The 19,615-nt window shown below is 35.3% G+C and overlaps 2 protein-coding genes across 4 annotated transcripts in view; one reads left to right on the top strand and one right to left on the bottom strand.

The window, feature by feature from the left end:
• Nucleotides 1-9,203, bottom strand: zc4h2 (zinc finger, C4H2 domain containing). Of its 2 annotated transcripts, none has more exons than XM_006632760.3 (5): nt 9,064-9,203; nt 5,355-5,526; nt 4,442-4,614; nt 3,624-3,786; nt 1-2,020 (listed from the first exon to the last, which is right to left on the bottom strand). In XM_006632760.3, exons 1-5 carry the CDS (start codon nt 9,114-9,116, stop codon nt 1,907-1,909), a joined length of 675 nt encoding a protein of 224 aa, XP_006632823.1. In that variant the 5' UTR covers nt 9,117-9,203; the 3' UTR covers nt 1-1,906. The 2 variants fall into 2 exon arrangements, with proteins under 2 accessions (XP_006632823.1, XP_015206914.1); XM_015351428.2 differs by lacking the exon at nt 9,064-9,203 and adding an exon at nt 8,361-8,443.
• Nucleotides 9,204-11,824: 2,621 nt separating this feature from the next.
• The window catches only part of zc3h12b (zinc finger CCCH-type containing 12B), a 33,135-nt gene continuing 25,344 nt past the window's right edge, over nt 11,825-19,615 (top strand). Inside the window, exon 1 of one of the 2 annotated variants that reach the window (XM_006632817.3) lies at nt 11,825-12,195. In XM_006632817.3, the coding sequence (XP_006632880.2) occupies nt 12,001-12,195 (195 nt within the window). In that variant the 5' untranslated portion in view covers nt 11,825-12,000. The remainder of the gene's footprint in view (nt 12,196-19,615) is intronic. The other variant, XM_069193476.1, reaches the window with a different exon arrangement.

The raw sequence follows: 19,615 nt of genomic DNA on the forward strand, positions 1-19,615 counted from the left end.
TGTTGTTGGCACAAAAGGATTTATTGAAGGAAGTTTGGCCAAAACCATATTAAATCAATTCACAAGAGTAACATTCTTTAAAAAAAGAAAAAAATCACTACAAAATGAGTTTTTGAATATAAATTGAAACATTATGTACAGTTATATAAAATAAAAACATGGTGCAGGAACAGCTTAGAAACCTGGCGAATACCAAGCTAATATTTATGCGGTTTATGATTTGTACAACAATTAGAAGAATAATGTCTTTGTAATACTTGTATTGTAATAAGTATTTGTATATTTAAATATGGCGATTAGTTGTTGGATCCTTAACCTCCCAAAGTAATTGGCACTTGTTAGAGTGATGCTTCATTAATGATATGTCCTGGTGTGTGAAGTTCTTGTTAAATGTAACTTTCAAAATCAGTTGTCATGTGCCTGTATTCATAAAAAAGAAGTTACATTTTTTATTGAAAAGTTCTTAGAGCTGTAAAATTACCAGTAGCAGACCAATCTATTTTCATTAAAGATAGAAGTAAGGCAAAATAACTAAGCCTGTCTAATCACAAAGCACATCTAAATAACCTCATAAAAGAGATACAAGCAAAATTCATATGAACTAATACATTTGGAAGTTTAAAACCTCAGCACTAATAAGGAATTCATTTGGGCTATATTGATCACATAAAAAAGGATGTAACATAACCAAGTGTTTGAATTCAATATATTTATAATGAAGGCATTATATTCTGTCACTAGTTTAATGAAAACAGCTGATATCATATTTTGTCTACTTGTACTACTGTGTACACTTATCTTTCTATTACGTCCTAATTCCATGTAATGGGGGGGACAAATGTCAGACATTTCCATAAATTTCTATAAAAAGAATACTGTTTGCAAATGCTGATTGTGGGTCAAACTAAAATATTAGAACATCTTCAAAAAAATGAATGCAATCTGTACCTGCTCTAGAATATATAGCTGTAAAAACAAACTTCAAAATGAGCACCCTAAACATTAATTTTCTTTCTTTGGATTTTTAAAATGCTTCCCTTTCCTTTAAAGAGATGAACGTGTCTAGCTGAAACAAAGGAAAATAACAGAGATAAAAGTTCATATACAACACAAAGGAAACAGGGAAATGAAGGAAAGTTTTACTTTAACTGTATTTCATGGGACTGCTTCATGGTCACGTATTATAAATGAAGTTAACCACCATTAAATGAAATGTCCTTGACTCAAAGCATGGCAACCTTGGTTGCCTAGGATATCCACAGAGGAATTTGCACTGTATACATTATAAGCCAGGATCACAGTGACATGTGACAGATGTCAGTGATTCAAGCATCTAAGTCAGGAAAATATATTTAGTATTTCATACAGAAGGCATTATCTCTTTTACACACGGCTTAATTTCCCTATTGGATACATTTTGAATCCTTCATCCTTGACACTAAACATTAACTTCAATAAAACACTTACACTGCTTACTGTATGTGCTATATACCAGACTAATTAACATTTAGGTATCCTTACAAAAAATGTTTTGGCATACAGCCAATTACATTAGTAATTTATAGAAGCAATCTGTAATTTTTAAGTTTCTGTTACATGTTATATACTATATATATATTAGGCCCAACAGTTTTTACATGAGCCTGGATTTTTTCCCACTAATACTGAAGGCAAATTAATGTTTACTTAGAGACTCTGTGTAAGCTACAGAATGTATTTATTAATGCACAATGTTAGCACCATAAAAAGCTTTTTCACTAAAATTGATTTGAAAACAAATGTTGTGCTTACACCACTTTTAAATATATATAAAAATACAAAAGAAAAACAAACAAACGGGAGGTTTCTCATCAGGTTACCACGTGGATGCTGAGGTTAGGAAATGTATGAAACTGTGTAACTTTCTTCATTCATCTTGCTTCCTCTTGGGCTTCTTGGGATTGCGCGAGCGGCTCTTGGCTTTGCACAGAGGACAGATCGGGGCATTCCGGTGAATTTGCTGATGGCAAGACAGGCACGCCTAAAAAAAAATTAGAAATCAAATATTTTTAGATTGTAGTGCTATTGAACCCTTAGCTTAAAAGCTTGTGGAAATGGTCAGTTATAATATTGAGCTGTACCTTACCATGCATTTATAGCATGATGATCATCTATCATCCTTTTTTATTTATGAATTATGATAATATCTCGTACATTTTAGCAAATGTATATTCTTTTTTAAACAACACAAAATGCAACAAACACAAAAAAAATCATACAAAATAGGAGAAAAAGGGATGCTAATTAAGTTCTGGAGATGAAACATCTGACCATGTGTACTTTTAATTTCATTAATAAAACAAGAACCAATGAAAAACAATACATACAAAAATATGTAGCCAAGATTTTACTAAAACTATGGTTATAATATACTTGATTCCATTGTAGAATGCATTTTCAGCTTGTTACCTTAATGGTAGATTATTCTGGATTCTCTCTGGCTTTGTAATAACTTCAACATTATGATTACTTTCTAATTGAGAGTATGATCTAAAGGTTTATTTTATTATACAGTCTCTGTACCTGTAACTTTACTGAGATCCCCCTTTATAATACCAAAGCCCTGATCAGATGTGAAAGTCAATAACCAATGTTTTGGTACTAACTATTTGGGGGTCCGATGCCTATCCAATCTCAAAACGTTCCTGAACAAAAGACAGTGTGGAATATTATTTTTATCAATTTCGTATAATATTTATCAGGAGATCTCATTACTTTGCTTGTGTCCAAGCGATTAGATTGATTTACATTTTTCACATTAATGACGATTATCAATCTGAGAGGTACAGTACTTTAACATCCAGTTCATATTTTCTTACTTTGCATAGCAGACAGCATCAAAAGAATACTTCCACATTTCTCTCATTTTATTGATGATTGATGCATTTTCTGCAAAAACACTTAGGTGTTAGGCAGCAGTTTTTTGCTATTTTGCTTTAAAACTAACAATAAAATTTCATCATCAGAATTTCTTAATGAAGCCAGTAGGCTATAAATCCTCTCACTTTTTTTATTTTTACCGTATCTTTGTAATGTTTTAAGTAATTGAATCAAGGTTGTTATAAACCATAACAAGACAACATATTAAGTTAATCTTTCTATAGAAAAACCACCTAGTAGCTACAGCCCCCAATGAACAACCTATGTTGTAGTTCAGCTTCAACTCATAAAGCTCCCAGTGAAAGACTGGAATTAATCAAGTCTTGCCAGCTAGATGTCTAATTAAACCTGAGCACTTGCCAAGAAATGCCTATTTAACTGTAAAAACACAATTCAGCATTTCAGCCCCAAAATGGAAATCTTACAGGAATAAGCTGACTATACCTTAATCAGAAGCCATAATTATTATTTGCATGAAGTGGTAATAACTGTCTTAAAAACACTACAGGCCTACACTATACATGTAATGTTTTTTGTTTGTTCAAGATAAGCGTATAATACTTTTATATCAGTTAATGTGCCAAATTCCCTAACTGCACTAAGTTGAATGTTATTCTTTTTGGAAAGTCAATGATTTAATATATCTAGAATTTCAGCAGTAAGGACCTCTTCTGAACAGATTATTAGGCAGGAACAGGAAAGACCTTCATTGGTGGTGGCTGCTGTCGGAAGGTGGCAGTCTGTCGAGCATCTTGTTTCCGGGCAACCTGCAGTTGCTGGGCAGCGGCAGCAGCTGCGGCCAGTGACTCAGGAATCGGGGGCTCCTGTGGTTCTGTCTGCCACTCAGCTTTCTGTTTCTCGAAGTAGCTGCATCAACCAAGAAACCGGGAAACATGGCTGGTGAACATGTGGATTGTATCTTAAGCAAACCAAGGAGAATCATTTCTGTTTTAACTTAACATGCATCTGGCCGGCTTTTATTGTCTAAACAGTGGGGGACCTGAACACTACCGCCAAAAAACCCATAAACCTGGTGGAACACGCATGTGTATTGTCTGGTTGCATGAGCACCATAAATTTACACCAGAAGGAATGAATAGCAGCTTAAGGTAATTTAAAATAATTGTCCAACAAATATGTCTATTCTCAAACCCCTTCTTTTTTCTCTTGTTCACCACTAAAGAACATTGACAACTTTGTGTGATAACATCATATTTGATGCAGTTCTAATTTAGTAATATTAGATATCTTTATGATTTTATTTGTCCAAAAAAATGCAAGTGGTAGGAGTGTAGGGGAAAACACCCACTAGCTTTTTTATGATTAATAATTTGACTGAAATTCCGGTTGTGATTCAGACATCTTATTTGAGTCTACTTATCCTTGCTGCTGCCCACAAAAATCGATTGTCCGTTGTCAGCTTTGACAAATGTTTCTATGCGTGTGCTGAAATGAAGATTAATGGCTGGTTTGTGCAACTAGAGCTGGCAGGCCAGACTAATGAATGCTGTGTCAGACTCACTCAAGTGAGAGCTTCTCTTCCTCCTCACACAGGTCTGGCAGCCTTTGCAGACCTAGTGTCATCCTCAGTGCGTCTACGTGCTCTTTCAAAGGCTTGTACTCTTCGTGGAGACGCCTCGTTGATTCCAGCAGCTTGTTCAAGTCATTTTCAGACTGCTTGATTGTGTTTTCCATCTAGATTAGAACAGAGGGGATTTTAAAAAAAATATGAAAAGCAAGTTTAATGACTGAGATTTTTAAAGACTTAAAAGTATTAAGATAAAAAAGTGTCCCATTTGGGAAAGCTTTCCATACCACACAATCCCTTTGATTTGGTTGACGATTCAAGCTTCAAGCTTCACTGTAAATCCAGTATTACTGAAACTGAGTCACCAATGACTAACATCAAAATAGCTTCAGAAAATGTTTTTAACTTGACATGAAATACATTCAATTTTATTGTGATATGAGAAAATCCAGACACTCTGTTTAAACATTCAGAAAGCTCCTAAAGCCCACTACTGATTGTCCTTTTGAAGTATCAAAGTCAACAGGCCATTATCTATAGCCTGTTAACTGTGCTAATATTGTAAGAACACATTGAACAAACTTGGTTTGCTTTCAAGGTCACCCTCAATTTCAGGGAATGCTAGATCCTATTTTAATACTTCCTTGAGTGATGTCATCATTAGTTAGGATGACGAAGACTTGAGCAGGTATAAGTGCTCTCCTGGCCCTTTGTCTATCACAAAAGCAACGAGCCCAAGAAAGAAAGATAATATCACCATAAGCACTTGCTAAAAGGCCTAATTCAGATTCTGCTGTTCTCTGATCTCTGCAGCTCTGATTTCAATAATGGATGTTCACCCCTCTAGGCTGCAGAATACATGTCCTTTGGGCACATACACCATTGCTTGTCTGCCTTTATTACACACCACATTGATGTCGGCATGGATTAGTCGTAGCTCCTCCACATGAGCCATCTTCTCTTGCAGTAACAAGTCCATCTCTTGCTTGTATTCCTTCAGGTGCTTCTCCTCTGACTCCAGGGCTTCGAACTCTGTCTTCAGACGGGACTTAATCTTTTCCATCTGGATGGTTTTATTCCTGGAAGAGCAGATCATGTAATAGATCACTATGTTCTCTAACAATACACATTTTGCCATAAACCAATTTATTTTCTCGAGTAAATGGCTAAAATAAAAATAGCAAAAATAAAAAAACAAAAACATTCCATTTAATTTGTGACCCCCCCACTATCTGCTTATTTCTGTTATCTATCCTCTAGGAGTGTCAAACTCAATTGCTATGACAGTTCAGATTTGATTTGAATGTATTTCAAGGGGGCCATACCATAAATCATCAAATTAATACACACTATTGTTATATTTTTGTAGTATTTTGTGTTTGGGGTGCTTATTTTATAAATAAAAATACATGCCTCTAAAAATCAATTAGCAATCATTGTGTCTTCACTAGATGCCAATTGTACAAAACCTATTTCCCACTAAGTATGTGATGTGTTTTAGCATATTTTGAATAATAACAGTATTATAGATAATTGTTATTACTGTACACAACACAATTGTACTGTATGCAACACTACTGTACAAAACAATACTGTATACAACAATTGTTTATCAAAAAATATGTAAGGACATATTATTTAATAAGTGGCAAACATAAATGGCAGCTATATACATGCATGTACTATACAATTTTTGTATTTATACAAAATCCGTTCCCTTTGTACTCCACTTGCTTTGAGGTCTTGCTTATGTGTTGATTTGTATTATTGAAGATCCTCCTTATTGTTAACATAATTTTAACAAAACATGTATCTAATGCTTCAGGTGTTACTAAAGCAAAAAAAAGAAGGAAATCATTTCGCTCTGACTGTAAAATATGAAATGATAGAAAGGACTTAAAAAGATGAGCAGCTGAGAGACTGTATATGTTTAACAATTTAATATCATTATATATTTTGTCTTCATTCTGTATTAGGGGCACATTATCATAAACATATAATAGTATTCTTATTTCAAACAAGTCATGAGCATTTGCATTTAAGGTACTGGGAATTAACACGGAAATAAACACAAAAAATGCAGAATCATAGAAAAACCAAAACACTTCACTTTTTCTATTATTGCTTTCGCTCTTTTGCAACAACAATCTGTTGTACAACTCATGTAGTACAATCCTCATTGTACTTGAGCATATATGTCCAGTCACGTCTATTAAGAAACATACATTTCTCCGCATCTCTTGAAACTTGTGACTTTTGTAAGCGTTATCTTTTGTTGACAACATAATTACAAGGGCCTTATTATAATTTTCAAATCTTTAAAAACCCTATGAATACACTTTCAATGAGTCCTATGGTGGTTCAGTTGCTGAGATTGGTCCAAAACACGGAGGGTTTGGAGGAAGTATCTGTAAAGGTCTTATAATGTTTTTCCCACTATTTTTGTGCAAAGTCACCCCCCTGTTAAACTTGATTAATGACATAATCAAAAAGGGGCACCATGACTGGACAGATATAGGGCACCACAGGGAGCACTGTGTGTGTGTGGTACTGAACATCACCAAGTGCATGAAGTTCTTGCATATAGGCCTGAATTGTGCAAGTGCTCTCACCACAACTACCACACAGGCCGAATAAAAGGGCTTGGTGGGACAAATCTGGCAGGTCACAATGGACTAAAGCCTAGTCTGGAACACACAGAGAGCAATTAACAAATATAGAAATTTTAACACATAAGGAACTTCATCTTGATGTCAGACTCAGGACTCAAGAGCTGTAAGGTACAGTACTACCCTACTTTGCAATCAATATCTCTAAACTGAGTTTTTCAAAGGAATCTCGCAACAAGAAATGCCCTCTATATAGTATAGCACAATTTCACTTAGAGTAGGGCTTCTTAGTCCACTTGTGCTTATGAATCCTGATACCCACAGGTTTTTCCTCCAGTAGAGTTCCGAACCCAAATTTAAGAAAAACATACTAATTAGTTATTTTGAATTGTCTCCACTTCTGGAGCTGTAAGACTTTGAATGTGCCTGCAAAAAAACTCAAAGTAACTTGAAAACTTACTTTGGTGAGAACAAAGAACATCACCAAAAATGTTCTCCAATTAATCAAATAATTAGTTCAATTGAGGGCTCAATAAGGTAACAGGAAGCTCTGCTGGGATAGAGACCAGTCAGAAGGAGGGTCAACATACTGTACAGTAAGTGGGAATGGAATTCATTTCTGCATAGTCATATAACTATTGCCATACCAAACAAACGCAAAGTATACAGCACTACGTATAAATATTTATGGCTTTGTTACTCATGCAACAAATGCATCATTCACTGCAAAAAGTGAGTAAACCTTGGTCTGTATTTAGAGGATCATAGTTCAGGAGTGAGTGAAATCCTCATTGCACTGAACATAAATATATACTGTAGAACTTGCCATTATCACGCATTGCATCGTAAAAGTAACTTTCTGAAATAAAATATATATTTTCAGAGAGAAACATATATAAAAGGGCACTCATTTCCGTGTGTTTAAAGACTCGCACAAGATCATAACCTTTACCAAAGAACATATTTTTACTTGTATCAAATTATAAACGAAGTTATGCGAAGCAAAGTACACGTTAAGGAAATAGTCACTATTAACCTTTGCACAGCATCGTTAGAATTTCTAGTAACGTACAGGTCTTGGAATTAGGATCTCATCCTCAAGCTTAGTGAACGAATATTAGAGACAGAATAAAACATTACAAAAATATAATATTTTACGGATTTAAAGTAAAACGGAGAGGCTAGAATGTGTGTAAGCCTTTAAAATCACTATGTTTTCCATTAAAAAACGAAGACTAATATAGTACTAATATAGATTTCCTAAGAGCATAATAATAACTGATGATTACATTCCCCCCTCTCACCCTCCAAAACGCTAATTCCTTTGCTAATCGGGTGATTGCATCCGAAAGGGCTACTTTCACTTGAAGTGCGCTCTCCATTGTTTCTTTCACGAGCAGATAACTGCATCAGGAAGTCGCCAATGGCAACTGTTAACTGTCCTATTGTTTTTCACAATTTCGCATGCAGAACGTTCTACGGAGCGCCTGTCATTTTGATACCGAAACAACACGTTTCTTTATTTTTTAAATTAATATCAAGTCGTGATCCTTTTGTGATTTATATGCATTCGTTTCTCAGGGAAGTTCAAAACCTCTAAAAATCATCATCAGTCGTTGTAGCTAACAAAAATTGTTACGCTACAATGATGGTAACTTTTATCTCCTTAAACACAGGGAAAAAATAAAAGAATTGAAAGCGGATGTTATTTCTATTTTTAATTGCTCTGCTCAAGCCTCACACTGACAATGATAATTAACGGACCATAAAAGAAATTGCAACTACGATTCGAATAATTAAACATGCAACACCATCTATTCCGTCCTTAAATATGTTTTTTTATCATTTGCATTGGCACACAGAATTGTGTCAAAAGTGTAATCGTCAAGATGCAGTCTTGAAAAAAATCTCTTTCTACTTTTGTGTCTAAATAAAAAAAATACAATGAATTAGAACAATCGAAAATCGCTCATTTAAAGGAAATTACTTAGCGGGTGTATCTATTACCTGATTTCTTTGATGTTTTCTAATTTGCACATAATCTCTTGCTCATCCGCCATGGTGCTCTCAGTAGATTCCAATGAACCAGACCGAATATCCAAAATGCCAGCAAAACAATAGATACAAGGTAGCTCTAGCTGGAATCTATGGGCATGTGCAAGTCGCGGGGAATCATGGTAACTGTAGTCAAGTGTAAAAAAGCATTACAGAACGCCTGAAGAATCAGGTGAAAACTACACTTCCCATCTTGTGAAATGCATGGAAGAGAGAATATTTTTAATACAAACTTTGAACATGAAAATGAAATGAAACCAATTGTTTTTATTGCAGTTATATGACAACCCAAGGAGACACCTTAAGGTTTTTACAATTTAATTAAAAACACAGATCAGTGGCATTTGTGTGTCGAGATGGGTTGCAAAAATGTATTTTATAACAGTTAACATTTATATTTCAGTTATTAGTAAGTTGTCCGTAGTCAATTTGGTGACCCGTTTCATTTCTATAAAAGACGTCTCCATACCTCGGTCGTTTTTTCAACAACATTACACTTAAATAATTTCAACGAACAATTAAATGAACACGTCTGAAGAATAAAGCCCAGTACAAACCATAAGAGGGCGCAAAAAGCATTATGACAAGGCTCCCAGTTCATGATTTTCCCGAGAGGACCGTTGGTACCTCTCTTCTTCGACGTACAGTATTATGGGTTTTGAATCACGCAGACAAACTGAGATATCATAGGTGCATACAGTAATAAAGCCGTCATAGAAGCAAACCTAAACACTCTCTGGTTTTGCAAAGAATTGTATTTTATATTTGTACTAAATGTATACATCTCCCTCCGAATACCGGTATCCCTTTATTTAATTAAAAAAAAACAAGCAACTCATAGCCTTTATGCGAATCTTTTTTACGTTTGCAAATACTTTTGCCCGTTGTATCTCACTAAAATCCTTTTTGTTTTATCTCTTGGACAGAATCAGTTTTTATTAACGTATCATACTTGGATACATGGATGTAAACGTTGTAGATAACAGATGGCTTGTTTAAACATCTAGGATTTTCAGGTCTGTTGCACTAATGTATCACTATGGTATTAATCCAGCTATTCACTAATTTGCTTCATTCTTTTTGTAAAAGGAAAACTTTGCCAAAATATTTGCTAATGTTGCTCTGCTGTCTGGATGTCTGATGCTAAAATATTAATACATGCCTACATATAATCAATCATACAGTACAGCACTACCTGACTTACTGGATATTTCAATGGTGCTCAAAAGTATTCACCATGTCCCAAATTCAGTGGCCATTGCGCAAACTTAAAGTACTCATCAGCATAAAACTTTGTAAATTGTACTGGCATCCTGTACAATTTAGAGTGAATTTTACTATTCATACATAAGGCACTGAAGGGCCTTGTTCCAGATTGTCTGGAGGATTTTCTGCATGAATGTAGTTCAACTCTTAATCTTAGATCTGATCTTAATCTTAGGCCTTCTTAGTCTGCTGAAGATCTGGATTCACACAATGGGCAATAGACCCTTCTCATAGGCATCAATGCATCTGTGGAATTACTTTCTTAAATCCCCTTAAGAGAATAAGCAGCTGACAACATTTTCAAACTTTGTTTGAAGCCCATTCATATTAATATGTAATTTATTCTTACTCTTAGTTTCAAGACTCATTGAAACTGTCAGTTTGCTGTACCTTTTTCTTTCACTTTATTTTTGCTTCGGCAGTTTACTGTGTGTGTTATGCAGTACTTGAAAAGCACTCATAAAATTCCATTGTTTTATTATAATCTCTTACAAAACAAACTCCAAACATTTTACAGTCAGAGGAGTTTCTAGACACCGTTTTGTGTAATCAGGGGACTGAGGATTAATAAAACCTACTTAAATCATCTGTGACTTGATGACAACATGATTATATTTGCAATGAAGCAAATATGATTAACCTGTCATTAGTGCCGAAATAAACTTTAAATGATAAGTAAGAAATTAATTTCTCCTAAGGTGAACGAAAGTAACACCATCGGTCCTTAAGACACCAGTTGCTATGTATGTCTGGATCAATTATTCAATTAAAACCATGTGTAGAAATAAAGAACAGAGTCAAAATGAACTGGAGGGCTTTTGGGAGAAAGCAGAAATCGCCTTAATCTGTCAAAAGAAAAGTTTTTGAAAATCATGTGCTGCCTGTACCAAAACATTTACACTTTATTTTCAATTCTTACAGGAGTGAGGAATTAAAATGACAATACGCAAGATATATTGCAAGAAGCATACATGATTGTTGGACAAAATAAACTCTGAAATAGAATCCAAAAAGGCAAAGAACTGACTGAACATGGAGACAACAGGTTTGAAGATCACAAGATGAAATTAAGAAGTCTGTTAATGCAACTAGGCCAAGGACATTGTTGAAGACTCTTGAGTAGGCCTTTATCCAACAGCTGGTAGGCGCAAAGACTGAAGGTGATAACCCTTGCAACACAGTTGACTATGTTAGGTTCTTCATAATAGCTGTATAGCTAGAATTTTCATATCAGTACTCATTTCATTTAATTTTTAGTACTAAATAATTTTCAAATGGCATACCAAGAAGGTTACTACTTCCTCGTCAAAGAACAGAAGGAACCTGGTAGAGGCCCTATGAAACAGCATTAAATGGTTTGGAGTCTTTTGTCGGATTGCGAGGTTTGTTGTCTTCAGTACTGGCGACAGGGGGCGGCAGACTTGTTGCTAAGAGACAGTCTGTGGGAGGCAGGATGATGGAGGAAAAGGATGCAGGAGAAAATTTTGCCGAAACGCTGCTCGGGAAAAAAAGAAGCTTAAATGTCCTCACCTTTTAAAGTGTTTGACCCTTGCAGCGACTGCAATCGCCCATTAAACTCAGGAACTGCCTTTGTTTGCGTGGGTCGCTAATTTCTAATAATAAATGGTTCTGGAGGTGGCAGCGCCCGCGAGTGCAGGCCCATTGCTGCAGCGCTCTATCCCGTACATCGAGCGAGTTTTCCGGGTGAGTGTCAGGCACAGCACCGCTGAGTCAAACTGCGGCAGCGCCGGCGAAAGCAGCTGCAGCATCAGGCTGAGTATCGGGGAGGGCGAGGAAGGTGACTGCACGAAGGCAAAAGTAAGCACTAGCTAATCGCGTTTCTGTAGTTTTGTTTCTGGATTGAAATACACTTTTTTTTTTTCGTATTGATGAATGGCCATGATGATAAAGCTTTTTAAAATGTCGTGCTTCAACATGTGACGGTTGATCATCATCATCATCATCATCATCATCATCCGCATTATTATTACTATTGTTGGGTGAATTCGATAGTAATTGAAAGTGTTCATTAGATGTTAATATTTTACGTTGAAGTATTTTAAATAAAACGAAAGCTGAAGATCTGAGAATCGCGCAACAGCAGGATCGTTTTAAAAGGTTAAGTGTGTACAGTATAAACTACAGAATAACGATGTATTTGTCATTCAAGGTCTGCCGCTTGATACGTGGAACAAATTATTTTAACGTTATCCTGACCTAAAACTACATTGTGCAACTGGATATGTGCGTAAATGAATATTTCCAGCGGAAAGTTATCTGCGATGCCTCTTATGCTAAAGAGCAGATAACAGGAGATGTAACAGGAGATGGGACCTTTTCGTATTCTGGTTAGTTACATCTAGAACTTCTACTGCCCATTTAAAAGGTTACAGTGCTAGCTTCTGTGATTACTCTGTAAATAATATTAGGATTATTCCATTTTGTGGAAGCGGGTTGTGTACAGGACAACAGAAGATTAATGAAGCGTTTATTATTACAAGACGAATATGCGGGGTTAGTATCACAGGCCGGTTTGATTTGCCTCAGTGGATCTGAATTTTAGAAAAAAAAATACATGTTCACACTACTCGGTCACATAGAATTTGGTGTGGAATTCGCACTTTAGTTCTAAAAAAGATCTAGTTAAAGTTTCAAACCAAAATGAAGACTACAGCCGATGGATAAGTATTTGTTCATATTCTCGCTTAAGGAATTTTTATTCAAGTGTTTAAAGTGAACATGGTTCTGAACATTTTTTATTACAGTTGCATTTGATAATGTTGATTACTGTATACAGTATATGCTTACACTTTCTAATGACTTTTAATATGTGGTATGTGGTTAGGTATTATGTTTAGATGCTGTTAACTACAACACAGATCAAATACTCTTTTTGAGTTTTTGTAATTTAGTGGATTTTGACTTTGCTATTTAAATGCCTGTAGTCAAGCCTCTGTACAGGCCCTCATACAATAATACAGGATGCTTTGCAGCAGCCCCTATACTTATTATATTGAAAACCAAGAGGGCTTTAATGGTACTGAATGATTTGGTGAATTCCACATTTCCCATGTGTGCTGCCACATTTTTGTTTAACAGAATGACAGGGTTTAAGAATTTTCTTGATTTTTTAGAAAGGAAATTGACATACAAAAAAATCTCTCTTCGGCATGTTTAGGACCAGGTTTCTGTGAAACTGGTAAAACAGAAAATTTCTATTTAAGTCACATAGGAAAGGGAATCTTAAATAACCTTTAAATAAGTAATTCTCCTGGAAGTATTCAGATTCTTCTCTTGGAGAAAATTCCATTGTAGCTCTTGAAGGGCTAAAGAACAGAACAGTGAAGCAGCACAAAGTGTTTTGGAGAAAGAATTTGGAGTTCATTGCTGTTTTTTTGTGTGGAAGATATTTATTGTGATCCTTTCAATTTTAGTACAGTCCAGTGTCCACTATCTTTTTACCAAAGCATTTAATGTGTAATGTAGTCTTTTTGTTGGTTTTACTTAGTCTTTTTTCTTTCTGCTTTTGAATATTGTGTGCTATTATATAGACCTTTGAGTTTATTGAACCATACTGTACTCATCTAATTCTATGATATATTAATATTTACACTATAAACACAGCCTCAATCTTTGAAGTGAGACAAAGCTTGTTACCTGCTCAAGTTTGAAATAAAATGACCTGAATGTTAGTAAAGAAAGATAAGCAGGAATCATTAAATATATTTTTATGTCTTTCTTGTTTTTCAAATCTGAAGGAACAACCATGATTATGTTTAAAGTGATTTAGCCCACGTACCTGAAGTGGTTAAGATGTCTGGATTAGGCCAAACACATTATTATAAACTGCAATTTAAACTATGTAGTATAATTATCGTGGCAAACCAATATATTAAAGTTTTGAGTGACCATTTGCATTTATAAAATATTCACTTTAATAAGTTAAAGCACTTGGATTCATACTATTTTGCACTTTTACTATGAGATGATTATGAGATGATTAAAAAAATAGATTCAGTATGCACTAAGTGGCAAGGCGAATATGAATTAATTACAGTAGTTTCTTAGTGAAAATAGTAAACATTTGTTATTATATGTATTTGCTGTAAAATATTGCATGTCGGAAACCTTACATATAAACATGTATGAGTGAATATGTGTCCAAATTGTTGTTTTCACAAGAATTCCGGTAGGTAGGTGATTTAGAATGATCAAGTGAAACGGGAGATAAAAAAATGGGTTATGATCTAGTTTCCTTTAAATTAAAATGCAGATTGAAGGCTGAATCATGAAGATGGGAAAGAAAAAGTATACACTTACCACATTTTAATTTGCACAATTTGTTTTTGTTTCAGCGATGTTGTAATTTAAGGGGTTTATTCGGTAAAGTAAGGCCGAGTAGTTTTGGTCGTATGCTTTCGTTTGTTTATATAGCTGCAAGTCTTAGAGACAAATTAATCTGTATGCAGTACATTTTCTATTATTGTTTTAAAGTAGTTTACTTATCGTTAAAAGTGTGAGAGGTGTAAGACTTGCTGTATGCAGAGGTGTTTGCAGAGGTGTTTCACTTGTACAGTCTCTTTTTCTGGACATGATGATGAAATGAATTTGGGTGTAACATCTCAGAGACTGGGATCAGCAGTACTTGATTCAGGGTAGATTGATAGTAGGTAATGGGCTCCTGTACTTGCAATCAGCCCCACAGAGATGCATGGCTCCACTTGTTGCTATGAGACCAGTCCCACAAGCCTGCGCATGTGCTCTTAACTTAGTGGCCTTGCTGGGTTGCGGCCTCTGTAGTGGAGGAGGAGAGGAGGAGGCCCACTGGAGTTTCAGTTGTTGTGCCTTTTCATAATGTTAGGAAATTCCAGCTTGAGGCAGAGGGAAAATACAGAGTTTGCAGCAGTTACTCACTTGCTTACTGTTTTGTTTAATATCCGTGTACTAAGTTGACGTGAGAAACAAAATGCTATTGAAAATTTTATTTTCAATATTTAGAGTCTGTCTTTATGCTTTGCTTGTTTATTCATCCAGATATATTCTGTTTCTCTCTTATTTACTCTCAATAGTTGTTCTTTACATATGACTTTAGCTGTTGGTTTACGTCTTAGTGTTGTATACCATAAAATAACCATTATTTTATACCACAAAATAATCAGCTGACTGCAAATGAATACTGTAACTGCATCCATTTATATTTTAGCATTTTCTCTTAGAAAGGGAAAGGTCTAATACACATTACTGTGTTTAATTTATTTCACATGGTTCCTTGAATCAGACATTTTTTGTTCAAGAGAACGATGCGAGGGATTATCCTAGTGTTTAGTAAATATACTCTAACAATCCTCACATACTCTTACGTCTTATGTTTTAATGGTTTGATTTTTCCACCATACATAGGACGTTGATATTGGAATCCGACACTACACAAGTCTGTTAAACACACCTCAGTACTCCATGTGTACGTCTTCAGTTAGAGATCTCCTTATCAACCTCAATAAAACCACCCAGAGTGTTACCGAAACAAAAACTGACCTTTGTTTCATTCATACATATGACGTAATGCCGGTTCACGGTGACTTTTGATCTATTGCTCTTGTGCTCGATCAGGGACATGAAACTGTTTTGTGTGTGGGAGTTAATGTGGTGAAATGCATTTTTTTATGTTCAGCAAAGCCCACAAGGAATATTCAGTGCCTTTTCCTATGTGAGTGCTGTGTAATAGATTAGTCTTATTTTATTGTTTACCAATTTTACACACTGGTCTGGTGCAGATTTTGCCCTCTCAGGTTATTTGGGGTCACATATGAACAGCTGTTTTCAAATGTTTTCTCAGATTCTCAACAGTAAGGACATTGACTGGGCATTCTAGGACATTCACTGTCCTATATTAAAGACACTCCATTGGCTCGCTGGAAGGTGAATTTGTGCCCCAGTTTTAGGTCAGAAGCAGGGTTTCCTCCAAGATTTGCCAGTACTTTGATTCACTTATGTTCCTATCAGTCTTGACAAGCTTCCCAGTTCCTTGGTCACAAGAGGAAGAACTGTGATATAATACTGCCTCTACCATGCTTGACCACAGGGATGGTGTTGACTGAGAGATGTACTGTGTTGGGTTTGGATCAGATGTAGTGCTTTGTATTTAGACCAAAAAATCTAATTTTGTCTTGTTTGAGCACAAAACAGTTTGCATACAGTATGTTTGCAAGATCAGTTTAGTGCTTTGTGGAAAACCCCATACAGGATTTTAGATGTTTTTCTTTTTCACTTCCATACAATTCCTCTTTGCGGACTGACCAGGATGTTGTTGATCAATGTTCTTTTTCTACTGCCTGAGCCACTCAACTTCTGAGTTATGTCTGATCAGTTTCATCTTTGGCTGGCTGCTCAGTTTGATCAGGGACAGACTGATCCAGGCTGTGTCTGGGTGCCTTCGACTTCACCATGCTCAGTGATATCACAACGATATACTTCACAATGCTTAAAGAGATATTTAAAGTATTTAAAACATTTTATACCCTTTTCCTGATTGTTTTTTGTTATTTTTGAAATCACGAGAACCCTATTATTGCACACAGTGTACCTACTTAATTTAGGCACACTGTCTGTGTGCCTAAATTAATCTGTGTCCAATTTAATTAATTTGGTGTTTCTCATTTTAGGTTTACCACAGCTAATGATTTATATATTGAATATATTTATGCAATCATGACTTTTGGATTTTAATTTTTTATTATCCGTTTACTTCTTTCTTTTCATTTTTCCTTTAAAAACGTGGAGTGAACTGTGTATGTAACAGGCACTAATTGGTACTTTAAAGGATCATGGCTGTAAGCTTTAAAGTACCAAAAAGCGAAAAACTGTGCAGGAGTCTGAATACTTTTGCAAATCAATGTATAACAAAAGGTATTACAGAAGGCTGCACGAATGATTGGGGGGTTGGCAGTATGCCTATCTACAGGTGTTCCTAACAATTATGAAGTTGTATACTGAACAAATACTATCCGGACAGCAAGGTAGGCTACTATACCAATGTAATCGCTATGTGGCCTTTTATCTTCTTACCACATGTAAATGGCAGCTTCCATAGGGTGAGTTCATGTAAACCACAAGGGCACGTTTTCTTGGTGGTTTAAGGGCCTTGCAACACCCTGTCCTTTTGTACTGGAGTGCCTTTAGGGCTACCAAGTCCCTTTGCACAGAATCCATTATTCTGTATGTCTCATCTGATTCATTATAAATCAAATAATGGAAGCTGTATTTATGACCAGTTCATAAACCGGCTTCTTACTCAGTCTTGATCATTTGCAAATGGGACTTTTTCTTGTGTTGTATATTTAATGATGGTTCTAGTGTTGAACTGAAGGAAATGGAGTATATCACACAAGAATGTGACAGCAGAGTCAAAATGAAACTGGCTTATAGCTTTCATGACAAAGATATTATAAGCTTTAATACAGGTCACAGTATAGTATCAGGTTCATTTTTGCTTCATTACAAGTTAACTTTTCTGTTTCAAATGAATGCATGTTCTTCATGTTGTGAGAAAACATTTAAAGGGAAGAAGATCTTTCTGACAGTATTCATTGGGGTGTATTCCAAAAAACATTTTTATGCAATAAGGAGCATCTTATCCAATGATATGATAAGTTTTATTAGGTAAAAAAACCTTTTGTGAATTGGGCCCTGTGTTTGAAACAGTTCACTCTACCGAAAATATTTTTGTAGAAGATGCACAATTACAGTAAGTAACTAAATTGCTATTTCTGTGTGGTAAACTGACAGAAAATAAATCACTTTTTTAATCCTTTAGTATTAGCTTATCAGTGCAGAATGCGTGTTGCAATAGTCCTTGTCTCTAATTTAAGACGTAATTAGAAGCATTCCAAAATTTGAATGAAGGTACTATTTTTTAAAGTATTTGTCTGTCTTTAAGTAGCCTGTGATGCTTTATTTTATAATATATATTGTATTACATTTTCTACTGTTTGAATGACTTAGGTTATATTCCAGACCTAAAATGGAATTAGTAATTGACATTGTATCCAAAACAGTCAGCTAGGGCCTGAAGATATGAGAGCTTATATTTTTTTATTTCTTTGACACACTGATAAGTGTCTTTTAGAACCTTTTCTAATATATCATCATAATCAAAGGAAAGGTTCACATTAATTCTGAGAGTAGTGGTTGGTTTCTTGTTGCTGGGCAGAAAGACTGCTGGGCCTCGGTCTGCTTTCCATAAACTCATAAATCTACTGGAGTGTCAGGAAAAGTTCATTTCTTTCCTGCTGTTTACCTAAAACACCTTTTGCGGAGGTGTAAACCTTTTCAGATTATTAGGCTGAGATTGCTAGTGACCTTTTACCTTAAACTCCAATTACGCCTCCAGTTTGACATTTAAAACCAGCATTTGGAGTTTCGTGAAACTAGGAGCAATTCAGGGTAGGGGGTGTTCTGCCCTGGAAATCTGAGGAATCTTTATTTTTTACTGGATATATTTTGTGCTCACTAAGTGTCACTAACATCTGTGACAGCACGTTAACAGACAAATTAGTTATTTGTTTCAGATTTGGCATAAGGCAGATCTGAGAATCATTTTTGATTACTTGATGTCACATACTGCTTTCTCATGCACTGGTACAACCGGAATGCTTGCTTGTAAACTTGATTACTTCTTTTAGGCACACTTACTTATGTCACAATTGTACGTTTTCCAGCAAGTATTTATTATGGCACTATCCCAGGTGTAAAATAATGTTTTTAAAGGTTTAAGTTCAGTGTCTTGTGAACCACAAGATGGCAGCAAGAAATGGTGATCGAGTGTCTTCTTGCTTCTTACAGAAATAACATATTTAAAAGGTTTTTGTTTCAAGACATTTAGTCTATTACAGCTTTAACTAAATCTGAGGGTTCTTTTGCAAGAGTGCTTCAAATATTGCTTCTGACTTTTGAATACCTTGTGTTTTACAGTATTTACATACTGTGCTTGTACATACTGTACTCATACTAATTTAATTCTTTTAAACAAACTAAATTAATCGAGAGGTATCAAAAATGCAGGACTGAACGTCAAAAAATGGTCATCCAGGACTGTGTTAATTTGCATTAGGAGCAGTAGTGATGTGTGACTATCCTTACTGATTACTGTGATTTCTCTTGAAATATCCAATCCTGTCTGTTTAAGGTAGCCTACAGATAAATTTAAACTTTCAGTAGCCCTTGGGGAGTAGAACATTCA

The sequence above is a fragment of the Lepisosteus oculatus genome, chromosome 8, assembly GCF_040954835.1.
Source record: "Lepisosteus oculatus isolate fLepOcu1 chromosome 8, fLepOcu1.hap2, whole genome shotgun sequence".
In the NCBI taxonomy this organism is placed as follows: domain Eukaryota; kingdom Metazoa; phylum Chordata; class Actinopteri; order Semionotiformes; family Lepisosteidae; genus Lepisosteus; species Lepisosteus oculatus.

Coding starts and splice junctions, on each gene's coding strand:
- zc4h2 (XM_006632760.3), bottom strand. CDS start 9,116: ATGGCGGATGAGCAAGAGATTATGTGCAAATTAGAAAACATCAAAGAA. Junction 3,787..4,441: donor GAAGAGAAGCTCTCACTTGA/GTGAGTCTGACA, acceptor TGGTTGATGCAG/CTACTTCGAGAAACAGAAAG. Junction 2,021..3,623: donor AGCAGCCACCACCAATGAAG/GTCTTTCCTGTT, acceptor ATTTTTTTTTAG/GCGTGCCTGTCTTGCCATCA.